At 38.5% G+C, this 17749-nt stretch overlaps 1 protein-coding gene across 1 annotated transcript in view; it reads right to left on the reverse strand.

The window, feature by feature from the left end:
- LOC101862807 (RING finger and SPRY domain-containing protein 1) overlaps window positions 1-17749 on the reverse strand; it is an 85040-nt gene that overhangs the window by 61467 nt on the left and 5824 nt on the right. The window contains exons 3-12 of the mRNA XM_005101254.3: window positions 15697-15800; window positions 13939-14104; window positions 12392-12518; window positions 11663-11721; window positions 10971-11037; window positions 9724-9882; window positions 8642-8652; window positions 7921-8025; window positions 5051-5194; window positions 1109-1220 (exon numbers count right to left, since the gene is read on the reverse strand). Coding sequence (XP_005101311.1) covers window positions 1109-1220; window positions 5051-5194; window positions 7921-8025; window positions 8642-8652; window positions 9724-9882; window positions 10971-11037; window positions 11663-11721; window positions 12392-12518; window positions 13939-14104; window positions 15697-15800 — 1054 coding nt within the window. The remainder of the gene's footprint in view (window positions 1-1108; window positions 1221-5050; window positions 5195-7920; window positions 8026-8641; window positions 8653-9723; window positions 9883-10970; window positions 11038-11662; window positions 11722-12391; window positions 12519-13938; window positions 14105-15696; window positions 15801-17749) is intronic.

Below are 17749 nucleotides of genomic sequence, written 5' to 3' on the forward strand. Positions count from 1 at the left end.
ACAGCTGTCTTTCTGCCACACCCCTGATCTTCTGGTAGGAAAGATCTACACCTAGCCTTCTCGGACAAGGGCGAAAAATCTCGGAGGGCTCGTGTGTAAGTTGCGCACGTTAAAGATCCCTTGGAGGTCTAAAATCGATAAAAGTAGGCTTCCGCCGCCACCCGGGCAAAATTCAAAATTTCCTACCAACTAAAAATATTACGTATCCCGCGCGCTCATTTGACCTTATGCAGTTGCGAGCGCCGTAAAAACACTTACCAAAAAATAAAAAAAATAAAATAAAAGACTAACAAACAGATGAAAACACCCTTAACTACAGGCAGATACACAGACATAAACAACAGAGGGAGAGTAAAATAGGACCTACCAGTAGCGCCCTCCAATCACCTGCATGCCCCCTCCCCTTCCACGAAAACAAAACCAAACCCACCCCCAAAAATCATCTTAACACAAAAGACTGACAAACACATCAGTAACAAACAAAAACAACAAAAATAACCTTTACATAATATATTATCCATATACTACATTATACTTTCCCTTGTTCCGAAGTGGAAACAAAGTCAGCCTCTTCAGCCACAAGACCCCACTACTTAGACCTCTCTTAAAAGCCTGGTCCTCAGTAAGATGAGATGCTGGGGCTTTTTCCTAGTCTCAAGCTTTGTCTAAAAATACAATAAACAAGCCTTAAAACCAGACCTCAAGAGCAGAGCAACTATTAGTCAACACATGGCTTCTTGGACAACAGCTTGGAATCTGTAACTAGTCCAATGAAGAGCTCTTAATGGCTTTCAGATAATATGCACTCTAAGTATCACTTCTTCTGTTCCCTCAAAATACAAGATTCGATTAGAAGCCCATTCTCGACATTTTTAGATCATGCTAATCTCATAAAGGGAGGACACATTATTATACTTCATCCTCCTGTGACCATTATAATGAGAAAAAAAACTTTAGGGAGGATGTGGAAAGTGGTCGTTTGTACAAGCAACAGTGAAAACAGTTTACAACAAAGAATGAGCTTAATAAGATGTCACATTTTCACTGTTTAAAAAAATGGAAATACAACAAGAAAGCACTAAGGTTGCGATAGGTCATCTGCCCTTACCTGGCTTCCAGCACCGGTGTGTGTGTAGCTTGCTTTGAGCATGGTACCAGATCAGCTGTCGACAGCCGTCGTAGGCCATAGAGAACTCATCGTCACCAATACCACAGCCGTCCTAAACAGTAGGAACAGACACACACACACTCAGAAAAATTTAAGGAAAATGACTTCAAGCATCCAAAGCCATTCATTACATATAGAGACGTCCAATACAAAATGTATACAACTTAAACCCTTCCCGACAGTTCCTCGGACTAATAGTTCCTCCATCAATGCCTGTTGATTACCAATACACCTGAAGAGGAAGATATTTCTTTAAGCAAAATAGAAGAAATAAGTATTAGGATGGCTTGTGGCTTCTGCTATGGCCAATGAGATCAATTCTGGCAGAGAAGAATTTGCCAGATTTTGAGCATTCAAAAGCTTCATATCCACTCTTGGATATGCACAGCTTGCAGTTTCTCTCTTGGCTTCAGCATTTCCAATTCACAAAATCTCAGTCGACAGGGATCACAAATTTATACACCCCATGAGAACCATCATATACTGTCTGACAAAGTTAACTAAGTAAATGAGCATTGTAGGTTTACAAAGTGGAAATCTTATATGAGTGTTAAGCAAAAATGGTAGCATCTTTTCTTATTTCGATGTTTTTAAAAATTTCTTTTAGTTCATTATTTATCTGTCCTGTGGACTCATTTAAACTGCAGCAGTACAAAGTACAAATTATGAACAAAAAATAAAATTGTGTTGATTTAATGCCCAGAGCAACAATGTAAGATTTTTTAAGAGGCTGGAACTCCTAATTTCATGACCATCTCCAAAAAGAAACCAGCCAGATGGTAGAATTTGTGTAAAGTGCCTTTCCCAAGGGCACAATGTCAGACCGAGCTGAGACTCCAACCCGCAATCCCACTATCTGATGATTACAGGTCCGGCAGCCTAACCTTTAGGCAACTGACAACACCAAAATGATAACAAAGGATTTCAAAGGAGGAATAATTGATCAACAACCCATGGCAAAATCGCGTTCTGATAACTATTATATTAGGTTCAAAGCTGGCAACTAACGTTCATGAAAAAAAAACAAAAAAAAACGGGACCAAAATCCAATGTTTTCCCCTCATACAAAGGGAAGCAATCCATGTTAAAAAATAATCACAGTTACATCTCGCATTACCCCACTTTCCAATTATCGTAACAGAGGGGAAAGAACCTAGTTTAGGTGGATCCAAGGGGAACAACTCAAATCAAAGAAAACCAAAGATAAGACTGTTCATTGCTTTAGGGAGGCAGGTTGGCCATAGTCGATTTTGAAGTTACCCTTATTAAAAAAACTGAAGAAACTAGTCAGTATGAATAATTAATTGCTGTACAGTTAGGAGACCAAGTAAGTTCCCAAGAGAGGGGTTCACCTTGAATTTAACCAAACATTTTATTCAACTGGAATGGTGTCAAACAACATCTTCATTTTTTTGTTTTGATAAGCATTTTTACGGGGCTCGCAACTGCATAAGGTCATACGAGCGCGCAGGACACATTAAACAGTTTCAGGAGGTAGGAAATTTTGAATTTTGTCTGGGTGGCGGCAGAAGCCTACTCTTATCGATTTTGGACCATCAAGGGATCTTTAATGCGTGCAATTTGCACGTGAGACCTCCAAGATTTTTCTCCCTTGTCCAAGTCAGCTAGATGTAGATCTTTCTTACCATAGTATCAGGGGTGTGGCTGAAAGACAGAAGTAAGAAAGAGCCAAGGAGAAGCAGTACAAAGGCTGCAGAAAGAGTCAGGAGCCCTGAGGAGGGGTGCAAAGTAGATGAGAGGGTGGGGGCAGAAAGTGAAAACAGCATCTTCCATATGATTTCCACTATTTGTGAAGCAAAGGTCAGAGCTCTTTTTGAGATACACTAGAGCCTTGTGGCTTCAGAGGCTTAGTTTAAGCACTTGAACTTGCAACCATAAGGCCATGGGTTCGAATCATGTCAGAGGCCTGATGCTGTGTCTTATTGAAAAGCACTTTCATGAATATTCCTCATTTCACCCAGGTGAAAATGGGTACCCGGTTACGGAATGGAAAAGATGTCAGTTTATTAGTGTTTGAGCGCTTAATCAGCTTGTATGCTACCTGGGAAGACAAAAATTTTTCTGAGTGTTTTAGGGTTTGCTGGTGATAATAATATAGCGGAAAAGGCATAGAACATGCTGTCAAGCACTATACAAATGCCATTTATTATTATTATCATACTAACAAGAGGCAAAAACTAAAGAGATTTCCTTTGTGTCAAGACTTTGCGGACAACCTGAAGATCCACCCTGGCTAATCGAGATTACAAGCTTATACATGTACGTGCAGCGTGCACACACCATTGTAACTTGTTTTCTAAACATAGAGCTATTGGGGGAAAGTCCATTTTCTGTAATCTACATCATAGATATTGCTATACTTTCTCCTCCTGTACAAAATATTGGGACAGCAGTTAAAGACCTCTGTATTTCTTAACTCTTTCCGGGTGTAGTTGTTTTGAGCTCTAGACGTTATTAACTTGTGACTCGATTCGGCTACACAGGTGAGGTACAAAATAACTTCATATAAGCATAACCATCACTCAAAACGTAACACATGATATATCAAATTGAAGGAAATTAAATAAGGAATACATTCCAACATGAAACAAGGGATAATTTTGAACATAAGTAATCATTACAAAGGTTAGAAATGGTGATTGTGGTGAGAAAAATAAGTTTTGACGGAAAAAATTACACACACTAAACATGTGAAAGCGAATCAGCATAGTTATCTTATCATATACAGGCCAAGAGCAGACGCCATAAATTTCTGAATGTGCAGCTTTTTATTTGAATGCAATATTCCAATTTTTGTTTGAGTTATGATATTTATACGGAGTCCGGTTAGATCGTTTTTGCGAGGCAAGACCACAAGAACCAATTCACTTGTTTTTCGCCAGACCGACGCTTTGACAAAGTGAAACTAGACGTTTTCGTTTCCTAAACCCATTTCAAGTTTTCAATAACAATAAAAGGTACTTATAAATAATGGATCATGTTAAAACGAAACAAAACTGAGGCACTCCATCATAGCCGATATATCGGCGATACGTCCGCAAAGGGTGTGGACTCGCACCGATATATCGGCGATATGTCCGGAAAGAGTTAAGAGAAGGCAATGAGGCTATTTTTCTGACTTTAAAAAATCATTGCCATTCTGTGACTGTCAAAATTATGTTAGTGTTTTATTCAATTTGGAATAGCCCTTAAAATTGTTTTTTGTCTATTGATGTCAAAATCAAGACATTACATTTCAAATAATGGATATTTTTAGGTTGTCACTAAATGTTATTAATATTCTGGAAACCCATTCAGATCAACACTGCCCCCCCCCAAAAAACCCCCCCCACAACAACCCGCAAACAAACCTGAAATAAAAAAACTCCAAAACACAAAAAAACCTACAAACCCAACTCCGTCGGCAGAGTACAGTGACTTTTGAGCAATTTTGAGCTAAAAAGCCTGCTACAGTTCCATATTCACTTTTAAAAATTCAAACGTGCCATGACCAGACTGACAATTACGTCAGAATGTCAAACCCCCCCCCCCCCAAACACACACAAACATACAAACATACCCACCCACACACACTCCCCCAAACAACTGTTGTAAGAATCAAACCAGTGGGTGAATGAACACAGTAAATCTTGCTTTAATTGCCACCCATCCAAGACAATTAGGTGTATAAATGACCACTTATCCCCTTGTGCTCCTTAAAAGTATTTTAATGACATTGTCCCAAAGTCCACCTGCTTAAGACAACCACTTTTCTCCCCGACAACGGATGGCCCTTTTCAACAATTTCCATTGCAGCTTTGCTGAATTTCTCAAAACATCAACGAAGGACAAGGGTGGAATAAAGGGTAAAAGACTACTTACATAATTCAAAAATTTACTGTCTTTGGTAGCCCAGCCAATCTGCATGACTCCATCTGTCACTATGGTAACTTCATAGTACCAGACCCCGGAGTCCACTTGGAACGTACACCGCACACTTTCAAACGAGGAAGCATCACAGCGTGCCTGCAGATAGAACACATTAAGTATTAATAGCTACAGCTATTTATTGGTCCTCGTTTAGGTTAAACGCCCCTGTCAACACTGCATGGAAATCGAACAGATGGAATCTCCGATTTTAATGTCTACCAAAAACCACCCCTCCAAAACCCCCTAATTTTATTGACACGTGTAGGGACACTGACTTTGCAAGGGCATGCATATACTAAATGGCACACTGCATCATATCAATGCATTAGAAATGATTTGATACATCTGCATATAATGCATATGCAGAGATGCAAATGACAGAAAACCGAAATGAGTATTGGGAAATATGAAAATATGTATTTTCAGAGGGGAAAATGAGTATTCCTCACGACTGACCAACCAACTCGTAAAATGTTCAGGGTGTCCAGCAATATTTCCTGAAAAATACACCAGCTCTCCCGCTTGAAAAAGGGAGCACACACAGATATAATATACAGCCAGTCAACAACATGTCAGTGTTCAGTGTCGCACTGGGGTTTTGTTTGACTTAAGTATTTCAGTCTGTTGTAATATTTTCCTCTCATTATTATATAAAAAATTAATCCTGTTTTGAGCGTTCGGAAGGGCCTAGAACAAGAATTTCAACTATATTTCGACTATCAAGAACCAGTCTGGGTGTCATGATTCATATTATGAACTGACAGACTAAAATTATGGCTCAAACTCAAAGAAGAGGAATAACTTGAAAGGCTCAAGTAGACCCATGCACTGTGAGAGTTGTAACAACTGCGGGAGGGCAAGATGCAGTGACACTGAAAATCTGCTAGTCTTGAACAGAGAGCTAAAACACACACTGAAGGTATAATTGACTATCACCCATCCAATGAAACGCAAACACTTTATTTCAATAACACAGACTTGCAAAGTCTGAAGGGTCCCGATTCCGCACACGGCCTGCACCAATGCGCGCTTTGCAGAGAGCTCTAATCAAAATTCTGAAATTTGCTTCCACGTTTTTGTCCTCTGGTGTTGCCCCTCCCTTATTATATTTTTTTCCCCCAAAAGTGACAAAACAGCGACGAGTGAGTATTTATTACATTTTATTTGCACGGCAACACAGCGTCTTTATACAGAACAACCTGCAAGTCACAAATGTTGCGTTATCAGTCTATCGCCGGGAAATTTCTGGGTGGTAACGAAAGCGAAGGTAGATCTTGATTTTCCCGATCGACCCTCGGTGTCACATACACTTCCGCCTGCCGCCTGTTCGCGTGAAAGTGAAACGTAGGCTACTCTCGGACAGGGAAAAGCTGACCGAAAATATCACAATCATGACAAGCAAAAATGAACTTACTGACCTTATCGGACATGGTTTTCAAATATTCCAGTTCCACGATACTGATACTATTTTGACAAAAGATGGGACTTGAGATAATTAGGTTTACTCGCCCAAGCTGAATCTCGTATTTTTCGCATTCCAGGATGCATATTTTTTCATGAAAAGTCGTATTCGCGTATTTTCGGCAAAAAAACCGTACTAAAATACGTAAAATCGTACTGGTTGGCATCTCTTCATATGAAGAATATAGTTCAAAAGACCCTCACAACGTAATCCATTTTCCCCACAACATCTTGAATATTAGACCTGCATGTGAGCCTCATCCAGATTGTCTGAAAATTTTGCGCAACCCCCCCCCCCCCAAAAAAAGAGCTTTTGTGGGTGTCACAAGGAAGGACTTCCGAGTAACGAGCGACCACCTCAACAAACACAACAAAGAAGAGACCTAACCCTACCCCTACCCCAAAAAAGAACCTGCAATGAGCCTCATGTGAAAAGGCCAGCAAAAGTCCAAAATGAAAAAAAAATTTTAAATTAAAAAACCACACTCCAAAACAAACAAGGCTTACAAGGAGCATAATATAATGGCCTACATCTACATATATTGCTAGATCTATAATAATAGGGTTTGATACAATAACACAATAGAATTGGAATATGAATCCTCCATATATAGATCTAGTAAACTAAATAAATCTAGATCTAGATCTTGTAGAACAAGTGAATAGGATCTAGGAATAGGCCTTGAACTAGAAATCCGCATCCGATTCCGAACAGAGGGGCTCAGCTGAGTCTAAATCTAGATTCTAAATAAATAAATAATTCACGCACCTGATGAAATGCTTTTTACCAACATTAATATTACAGCACAACCTATGATAGGGTTTGACAAAATAGAATTGGAATATGAATCCTCCATTGAGGTCTATAATGATCTAGATTCTATTATCTAAGTGAGTCGGACTGGAATGAATCCACACGATCTGAACAATTGAATTTGTCAACAAAACGAAATTCAAAATGGCCGCTCGAGCAAGAAACTGAAAGTAGATAATTTAGGTCGTCGTCCTTTTTCGTATTCGCATTTCTACTCAGGTTCCGACATTTATGTCGGAAACGCCGACGTCGGCAGTCGGCACGAAAACGAAAGTGCCGACAAAGCCGACGGGAAAAAAGGGGGACGCTGGCAGTCGGCCAGGCCTCGCACTTCGCAAGTTGACTGATACAGGTGGGCCTAGCGATAGCATCGGCCGCCTCGCGGGTCGCGTCGCGATTGTCGGATTTCAGACGATTGTCGGCAAACATGCAGGTCTAGAATATATCTAATGTAAAAAATTCAATAACACTTTAATAAAAACAAATTTTATCAGGAAGACGTTATAATATCATCATGCATAGGATGCTTCGAATTCAAAATACTTACCTCCAAACCATCAGCAGAAATTTTCAAATATTCACTGACATCGTTGCTATTCAGCATAACATTGAGATGAGACCTGTCTAGCTGCTCATAAGAAAACGGTCGTCCCTGAAAAGCAGACAGAACAAGAAGAGCACATATTAGCCTAAAATAGGTCCAAACGGTAGAGCACTGTTTCTCAAAACAAAGTTGGCCCTCAGGATTGCAGTGTTGGCTTATGATCTTCACTTTCGTATCATTCTAAACTTTTGAATTTTTCACACATTTGGGAGTCAACAAGAAGCAACAGACCTACTCAAGAAAGGAATTTTGCTTTGAAAACTATGTGAATCCACATTTCTTCACTACATATCTAGAGTTCCAGAAATAATATAGAAGTCATATTGTAAAAATGGTTCTCCCCACATGGAAATTTTCATATGAATAAAGGGAGGTAACAATGAGCTACAATACAGATGAGGATAATAAAAATAAAACATTTTTGAGCTGTTACAACGAAAAAGTTAATGGGCATAACCTTTTGCCATGGCAACATATTTACAGAAAAATGATATAACTCGTTAAACCATAGCATCTTATAGCTTTAAAAATGCCATAGGGGAAAAATTAACAAATGGCAGAGTGCATTATAAGAAACTGAAACAAATACTTTCAACACAGTACAGGACAGCCCCCCACACCCACTCCACAGTGAAACTGATTATGGAAAATTAAAGTTGCTCACCTCTTTTATAACTGTGAAAGTACATGTTGGCATCACATGAAAAAGAAAACAAATTAATGTAAATAAATCTAGCAGCATACATTTATAAAAAAAAAAAGAAAGAAAAACTACTCGTAGATTTTCTGGTAAAACCAAGGCCCATATCCCAATTTTTCAAACAACAAATGTGAGGAGAGCTGACAAAATTAGTTACTTTTTGCAATCCTCAATTGGAGATATCGGCCGAAAATCGATATAAAGGTTAAATTGGTTTTAACATGTCTTTTATCATTTCATATTAATAAATTAATAGTACAAACTTGATCTATAAACTTGACACATCGGTGTGATAGGGTTAAAATCTGATAGGTAACTAATTTTGTCAGCACGTCCTACAAATACTAATTCTTGAATCCTCCATTCTAAAATTGAAAATCAAAACAAACAATGTGCATTGGTCACTGAAGATTTTGCTAAACCATCTTCACATGGACAGGTCAAACTGTAATGGCCTTATGTGAATGACAGAAAAAAACCACCCATTTCCATGATGGAGTGAATTTAGGCTATTTTAAAAACAAAGCACTTGGTCATCTGTGTAAACTCCAGGTAAAAAGAGAAATTTCAAAATGGCAAGATAAAATTCCCGCTTGTTTTTGAAACCCAACTAATCCTACCACATGTCAGCCAACATTTTTTATCAACTGCCACACAGAAGCCAGTCTTTCAAGATAATTTACTGGAACCCGAATTACTCACGAGAATAAATAATAAAAATCGTCAAGATGGCCACCCACTGTCGAGGAAAAAAGTGGCTGTTTTAGATAAGCGGATGTGATGCACAGCATCATTATAATGTAAAAAAAAAAATGTAAGGGAGGAAATGGGAAGTGGCTGTTAATACATGTTGTCGTCTTATACTGGTGGCCATTTGGGCAAGTTCGACGGTTCTTCAAATGTAAAAGATAGTGAACAGGTAGGAAACTCCCCTGCAAAAAAATACAGCTCTTTTGATTAGTCTCCATGCCAGCTGTCCATTCCATGAGCTGTTCTACATGCTTTGACAACCTTTTTACCCATAAGTTTTACATAAGCGCTCTTACATAAGTTATCAAGGCACCATCCAGCACAAAACCCGACCTCCCTGCGACTGTAGCTGAGGGGCGTGTTGTCATTGTTCCGCTGGTACCAATCCTCCAGGAGGGTCATGGGGTGCACTTCGCACTGCTGCAGGGCCTGAGTTATGCGCATTTTGTTTTCACCTGGAGAGACAAAGTAGAAATTCCAGTTGATAATTTACACAGAATAGGAAGAAAAAATCAACGGGGCAAAAGAAGAGATTTTTAAAATGAAGTCAGAAAGGTCTCATTTTTCAAAACCGTTCTATTTATTGTAATCAATAATAAACTTACTGCTACATAATTTATCAATTCAATCTATTAGTGAAATTATTAATAAACCAACTGCTATAATAGTAACCGACAAACACAAAACCAATTAAAAGCAAACTGCTACAAAATTGACGTATTCATTCTACAAAAGTATTTTATAACTTAAATGTTTTTTTTTTTACTAGAGCTGTTACATTAAATCTTATTCAGCTCAACATAACCTTTTCCCCCCCCCCCCCTCCGGGCGGTGCTACAGACTGAAGTGTCTTTAGGCCATTCACAAAGGGGGACATTAATATGTTCTTAAGCACAGTAGAATTGTAATCGTAAATGGGTTGATTCATCAATGTCATACTCATAACTGTGCCTGAACTGCAACAGGGAACTGCTGCTTTTCCTTTCCTAATCATTACTATTGTCATTTTTCCTCTATGTCTTTTGTACGTTTGTCACACTCTTGTGACCCGCTATTTCCGGGGTGCCTTGATAGTCGAAGCAGACTTTGTGCTGTTGAAGCTAGAGAGGTGAGTAGAGTAAGTCTGATTCTCTGTTGACATCCACCCCTTGACGCTCATATGACCTTATGCAGTTGCGAGCACTGTAAAACCTCTACTAAAACAAAACAAAAATTTTTTTGAGTACTTGCTCCAGTTTTCCTCTTTATTTTGCTTGTTCTGGTCATTTAAAAAATAACTTCATACACCAGTGAGTGACCCTTTCCCTTGTTGAATTCATCCTTTTCAGTAATTTGTCTTACAATAGCAACTAAACAAAGGCAAAAGAAATCCCAATCAGATTAAAAATACAAAAGAACAAGAAATAAAAAACTGGGGACAGATACAAGAAACATACAAGTATTGTCACTTCACAATTTAGGTACATTTTCATGAACGACTCAACAAAACAAGTAACAAATATGTGTCAAAACCAAAAAGAAAAATCAAAACCAAGGTACTTACTAGTCTGAGCAAATTTTTCTAAAGCAACCATAGAGTGAAGTATAACTATTGGGTGGTTTGTAGGTTTCTGAAAAGAAATATAGTATCAATTTTCAGTAATTCATGAGGGCGAAGAAGAAATATATTCACAACAGCTTTCTATTCATAGAGAAATAAAACATTGCAAAAAAGCATGAAAATTTTACCTCAAAAGTTGTATAATAATACAAAAGAATTTTACATCAATCCTAAAAGGGTAGCTGCATTCACAGAGAATATCTCTGAATTGCTGAGCTTCTACAAAACAGAAAGAATATCTGCAATGAATTCATTCACAAAAAGTGGCCTGCCGCGGCACAGAATCAGACTGCTTGCCAATGCTCATCTGGCCAGAAACTCATGTAAGGGGGCATAATTAAAAATTTGAATTTGAAAAACAAAAAACAACCCCCCCCCAAAAAAACCCCCCCAAATAAACAAACAAACAAACAAAGAAAATCTCAGTACTCAAACTGGAAATAATACCCCACCCACCCACACACACCTTCTAAAAACTGTTCATTGACCCTCCCAAAAAAAGACAAAGACAAATCATTTACATAGGCTTTCTGTCCGCATACTCCTCCGAGGAAATCAACATCTAACATATGACTCAGTGACTATTTACTTGACCAAATATAATATGAATGACAAGCATATAAAAACAAACTTACCAAATGATCTATTAAATAATTTAAAATGTCTGTCGTTAACAATGATATGCTGTTGGGACCTGAAATGAAGAGAAAATAAGATAATGAAAAAATCAGTAACTGTAACGCAGCAGCATCAAATGAGGATAAAACACACATTTACAAATGAGATGAAAAATATGTACGCACCTTTTTGTTTTGGATAAATTTAACATCCTTCCACATCTGCCAAAGTTCAGTGAGATGTTCATCTAACAGTGCAGTTAGTTTTTACATACATGACCATTTTACCCTCAGAGAATGTAGAAAAATTCCTTGCCTGTCAGGCAGCCATGTCTTCAAGAGTCTCTTAGTATTTATATAGAAGGTATACATTTTTGAAAGTACTCTTTATAATATTTAGTTGCCCAGACGTCGTACTTTGGGGCTCTTTTCAATTTTAAAACCACCAAGGGGCCGTTAATGTGGGAAATGTTCACCCTGGGCTTCTGCAATTTTCCATCTTTATCCGAGAATAGGTGCTTGATCCTACCTACCCTAGCATCAGAGAGGGTACAAAACATAAGAAAAAAACAGATACCGGTGGGAAAAAAACACTGGACCTCTGGGCTAACAGGCAAACACTAAGACCCCAGAAAGGAAGTTCACATCTCTATGTTGGTGAGGCAGTACATGATTTCAAATCCTCATCCAACCTGCAGATTACAATGGTAATAAAGCAAGGTTACAAAACTTCAACATAGCACTAACCTGCCAATTTCTCTGCCAGACAGCCGAGGAGAACACATATATTGCGCTGCTGGCAAGGCCTTCCGTAGGTTTCAACCACTTCCATCTCTTTAAAGTTCAGGTGGTTCTTAAGTTCGAGGAGGGCATCCTGTTGAGAAACACAACACCGCTAGTTCAACGTCTTGTAAAGAGTAGCAAAATGCACATTACAAAAATACCACTGCTAAAATCCAAGAAACCAGAAATCATAATCTTTAACCACTTGAATGCTCATTTTGACTGCTCAGTGGAAAACTCTGTCATATGTCACTTTTCAAAATGGTGTAAGGCAGAGTCTTACACTAAGCTGTGGATTTCATCATGATGTCAACGCAGCAGTGCTGAGGTTAAGCCATTAAATTACCGCTGCTTACCCATTTTTGGTGATTTTTAAGGATGGGTCAACAAAGGAAATAGATGGGAGAAAATGAGTGGGACTACATACCCGCCCCCTCCCCCCCCCCCCCCCCCCAAAAAAAAAAGCTTCCCCTAAAACTTCACACAAAAGTGCAAAACTACTGAAGATGCTCTCTTCACTGTAGGGCAAAAACAAACGAAGACTAAAGAATTTGGGGCAACATTTCCTGTCAAACCATAAGGAAGGACCTTGCGCATTTTCCCATACACAAAGCTGCTATAGATAGATAAAACTTTTGCCTACAGGAGACAAAAATAAACCTGTGCTGCTTAAAACTGCATAAACAAAACATAACTGTTTCTTCATGATGGTAAAAAGGATGACACAGGAAGACAAGTTCCATCATCTCCAGGAGCAGACTCAAGAGCATAGAGCAGTGTATAAAGGAGAAGTCAAAGACTTTTGATTGCCTAATCATATAACATGATGCACTTCAGGTGTACTTCTATAATAATAATGAAGATCATTTCTTTAGCGCCCACTCCCGTGTAAACACAGCTCTAGGCGCTTTACATAAATGCATGTAAGAAAAATATTCATGCACGCGACACACACACACACTCATATACACACAAACACACACATATATACACATACACACACACAAACACACGCATACACACTCACGAACACATAACATGCACACATGTGCACACACATGTATGCCAAACACACACACACTCACACACACACACACACACGTACACACACACACACACACACACATTTACTTGCTTATCACCCTCACACGATTACACATCGTCACGAAATGAGAATAAAATAATATATACACTGCAATTCACCAAATACATAAATGGATACATAGACATTTACATAACATTGTATTGAACATGAATCTACCGACTTAAAAAGGATGTAATTAAATGTGTCCTTAAAGGTGTCCTTGTACTACAGAAGCAAATTAGGCAATACAGAAACCTTCTCAAACTCCAATATATAACAATAATGAAGAGATACAACGCTTTTAAACCTCTTGTCAAATAATCTTTCCCAGAGTTGGACACTGAACAGCTGACAGCATCAATAGACTAGAGTGAACAGAGGACATTTTGAGAAGATTTTCTGTATTTCCACTAAATCTATACTATACCTTTGTGGGCAGGGGGCATTCATCTAACAATAGAGCAATGACAGCTGGCCCCAAAGGATCCTCCATGGGAATGACTCGTATAAGGGATTTCACCACATTCAGCCAGCCCTGATCACAGTCTGCTATCTCATGAAGGATCAACATGGCCAGAGGCGGTTCTTGAGCACTGCGGATAACAAGAACAATACAAATTTAGTAGAAAAAAGATCACCGCCATCATAAGTTTCGATCTCTGCCGAAATGATTGTATTTGGGAGCAAACACAGTGACTTGAAAAAAAAAGAAAAAAGAAAAAACTTGCCTATCACTCATAGATTTAGAAAAGCTTTGAAAGACCAACTACAATATACGTGTGACACTGCCATTCTCATACATTTACGGCAGTGTAACCATGACTACCTGACCTCCGAAGAATACCCCCTTCCCCCTACTCATCTCTACCCTCTTCTAAGTACAGCTGGTCGAAATCATTTTTTTTGCCAGATCTTGAACTAATTAACGCACCTATCTCAACTGTAAAAGTAGAAAAAGCAACTGTAGCCAATAAAGGTGTCCACATTCTCTAAGTCGACAAATATGTTGTGCTACTGCTGTGACGAGAGAAAACTTCAACCATTCCAAAACACTTTATTTCAAATTGGAAATTATGGATTCTAACTCAAAGAAGACATTTCATGGGGGCTCAGAAGCTCAACAAGTATGATATTTGCCTGTCAACTAAGATTTCGATCCCCGCCAGATTTGCATTATTTTTCAGTCGGATCAGGCACCCCGTCTTCTTAAGTTAGGATGAAGAATTTTGGAGGTCCTGAGTGAAGTTTCTCATATAAAGGATCCTTTGGCGGTTCTAAAATCATTTTTTGGGGGTAAGTGTTTTACGGCGCTCACAACTGCATAAGGCCATATGAGCGTATGGGACACATTAAACTCTTTTACTTTGGTAGGAATTTTTAATTTTGCCTGGGTGGTGGCCGAAGCCAACTCTTATCAATTTTTGCACCAACAAGGGATCTTAAATGAGCGCAACTTGCACACAGGACCTCCAAGATTTTTTGGCCATTATCCCAGAGGACTAGGAGTAGATCTTACCTACTATAAGATCAAGGGTGTGGCTGGAAGACAGCAGTAAAAAGGAATCAAGTAGTAGCAGTAGAAATGCAGCAGAAAGAGTCATGAGCCAAGAGGAGGGAGCAAAAGAGGTGAGGAGGTAGGGGCAGAAGGTGGAGATGAAAGCAGATGACACAACTGTTAGAAAGCAGGAAAGGAAGTGAAAGGAGAAAATTCTACAGAAGAAAATTTTCCATCAGTCCGGATTCGAACCCAGGACTTATTAAATGAGAAGCAAACATCGCAACCTCACGACTACGAGAGCCCCCTTCCTAAAATCTAAAACTGTAGGCCCTTTGAGTTGCCATTTGGGCAAAACTCAAAATTAATTTTTACCCAAAACTGAAGCTCTTCTAGTCAGTATAAATATTAAAAGAAACTCTTGAAGACATGGCTGCCTGTCTGTCAGGCAAGGGATAATTCTACATTCTAAGTAGGTAGATAAAACAGCTGTGTATGTTAGATCAAATGCACTGTGAGATGACTATCTGACAATTACTCCCTGAGCGCTTCGAAGGGTATGAGAAAAAGAAAAAATCTTATTGCTTCGACTTTAGCAAAAACAAGGCACACCAAATCCCAGCAAAGGCATGTGACCACTTTTGACGACAAACACACTGAAAGCTGTATAAAAAAAAAGCAATTGCTCACTTATCCACCAAAGTCCGGATCACAAACAGGGTCTCTAACACCAAGCGATCAACATCTTCCTTTTCTGTCTCTCTGCGACGTCTGTGAGACCCATGGTGTTGCCTCTGGAGAAAAAACCCCAAAAGAGTCCAAATTAGAAGACAAGGCATTCTGGTTCTCTCAGCATCATAGACACTCCAAAATAACCATTCAAAACCCATACCCATTTATATTTATAATATATATATATTACACAAACATTCATCCACCCTGCAGTCTGAAAGAGCAGAATATAGGAACATGTGTTGTAAAATTTTTCTCATTATCAGACTGTGCGAAGGTTTTGACTCTTTAGATCCATTGTTTATAAAGGCTTTATCTGTAAAGGTAATTAGATCGTTTTCCTAATCTTGTATTTAAAAAAAAATGAAACAGCCATCATATCTATTCTTAGGCACAAAAACAATTTGAAGAGATTTTACTTTACCATTTCTTTTTTTTTCATTAACCCTTACAGCAGCTGTAAAAAAAATTATTACCTCTCTATATATATTTGTTGGAAGACAGGGTTGTTTTTTTTTTTTGCGAACTCTTCATTTATTTGTTTTAAAAGATACACTTATTAAACGTGTACTGTTTCTGTTCAGTTGAATGAAGCCTTAATCTGTGCCATGTTTTCATCACACTTGAGGAGAGTTTGTTAACAGCTTCAGCAAAGGGTTTATACAATCAATACTGTAGAAAACAGGGGGTCAGCAATGAAACTCATAAACAAACACCTGAATTAAAGCTCTGAAAGGCTCATAAGTACACTTGGAGGTAGCAAAGAGAGTATTCATGAAACACAGACATAAAAGTAAACAAAAAGCACACAATATGACAAGTTAAATTGACAAGGAGACCAGATAGATCCTAACAAAATAAAAAAACAAACAACATTTATCACGAAAGTAAGCTAAATTTAGATCTACTATTATCTAGATGAATGAAAGCTAAGATTAAGACTTGTGCAATGAAGATATGGTATCATGATGGGCAGATCTAAATTTCTCGTCAACAAAGAGGACATCTCCCTAGATTGAGATAAACTTGCAATATCAAAGAGTAAAAATATTCAGTTATGAGGAGGATGACAGCTAAGATGAGAATCTTAAGCCTTTAAAATGTCCTGCATTATAAAATTGACGATAGAGGTTCTGAAAACATTCAAGTGAGTTTAGTCTTAGTGTGCAACACAATTAGGTCATATCAGTGGCAAAAATTAAAGGTGTTACAAGAGAGTAATAAATACAAAAAAGAAGGAGGGATACGAACTGTAGATGTTTGGTAGGAAAGAAGGAACAAACCACACCAGAGCACCTGCTAACCACCCACCAAGTGACTCTAATCCTGTAGCTGAGAGTGAGAAGGAGTTAGACTCGCAAACAGAAACATAGCAATCTTTTTTCTTTCTAAATCTAAAAGTATCCAAGCTAAAATCAATAAAATGTTCGACTTTGAAAGCTGAACTTATTCTACTACTCGCAGTACAGAATTGAATTGCACTCTCGACGTATAGTCAATTTTCTTCCCACTTCAGATACCAACCGTAACTGATTCGCTACTACTGATGAGAATTCTCGCATTCCGATTTTCCGTCCATGTGTGGTTGACGAGAATTCTTGTAAACCCACCCTTGTCTCTATATGAAGCTGAATTAAAAGTTGGTGTCTCGCTCAGCCTTTATAACTAAAGGGAGAGCACTCTCTATATGTTTAGCTTCCTTCTTGGTGTTCCTTTCTTTGTAAAGAGTGGGAGTTTGCTTTGTGGTGTGTGTTTTTTTTACAGTAAGCTTTGGTCAAAGTTTGTTCTTTTCACAAAGGCCACCAGTTGTGGAAAATGAAAGATCACTGTCCCAAAATGATTGACTGATCAAGAAGATGCACAATTGTCATTGGATTCTGGTGAAGATGAAAATGTACAGCAGTCTAGCCTATACAGCCGAACCTGTGAAAGACGGAATCGCAAGGGAGCCAGAAAAAAATTCTGTCTTAGACATTTTCCGTCTTAGACAGGGGAATTTAGGGGAGATGGA

The sequence above is a fragment of the Aplysia californica genome, unplaced genomic scaffold, assembly GCF_000002075.1.
Source record: "Aplysia californica isolate F4 #8 unplaced genomic scaffold, AplCal3.0 scaffold00276, whole genome shotgun sequence".
NCBI lineage: Eukaryota > Metazoa > Mollusca > Gastropoda > Aplysiida > Aplysiidae > Aplysia > Aplysia californica.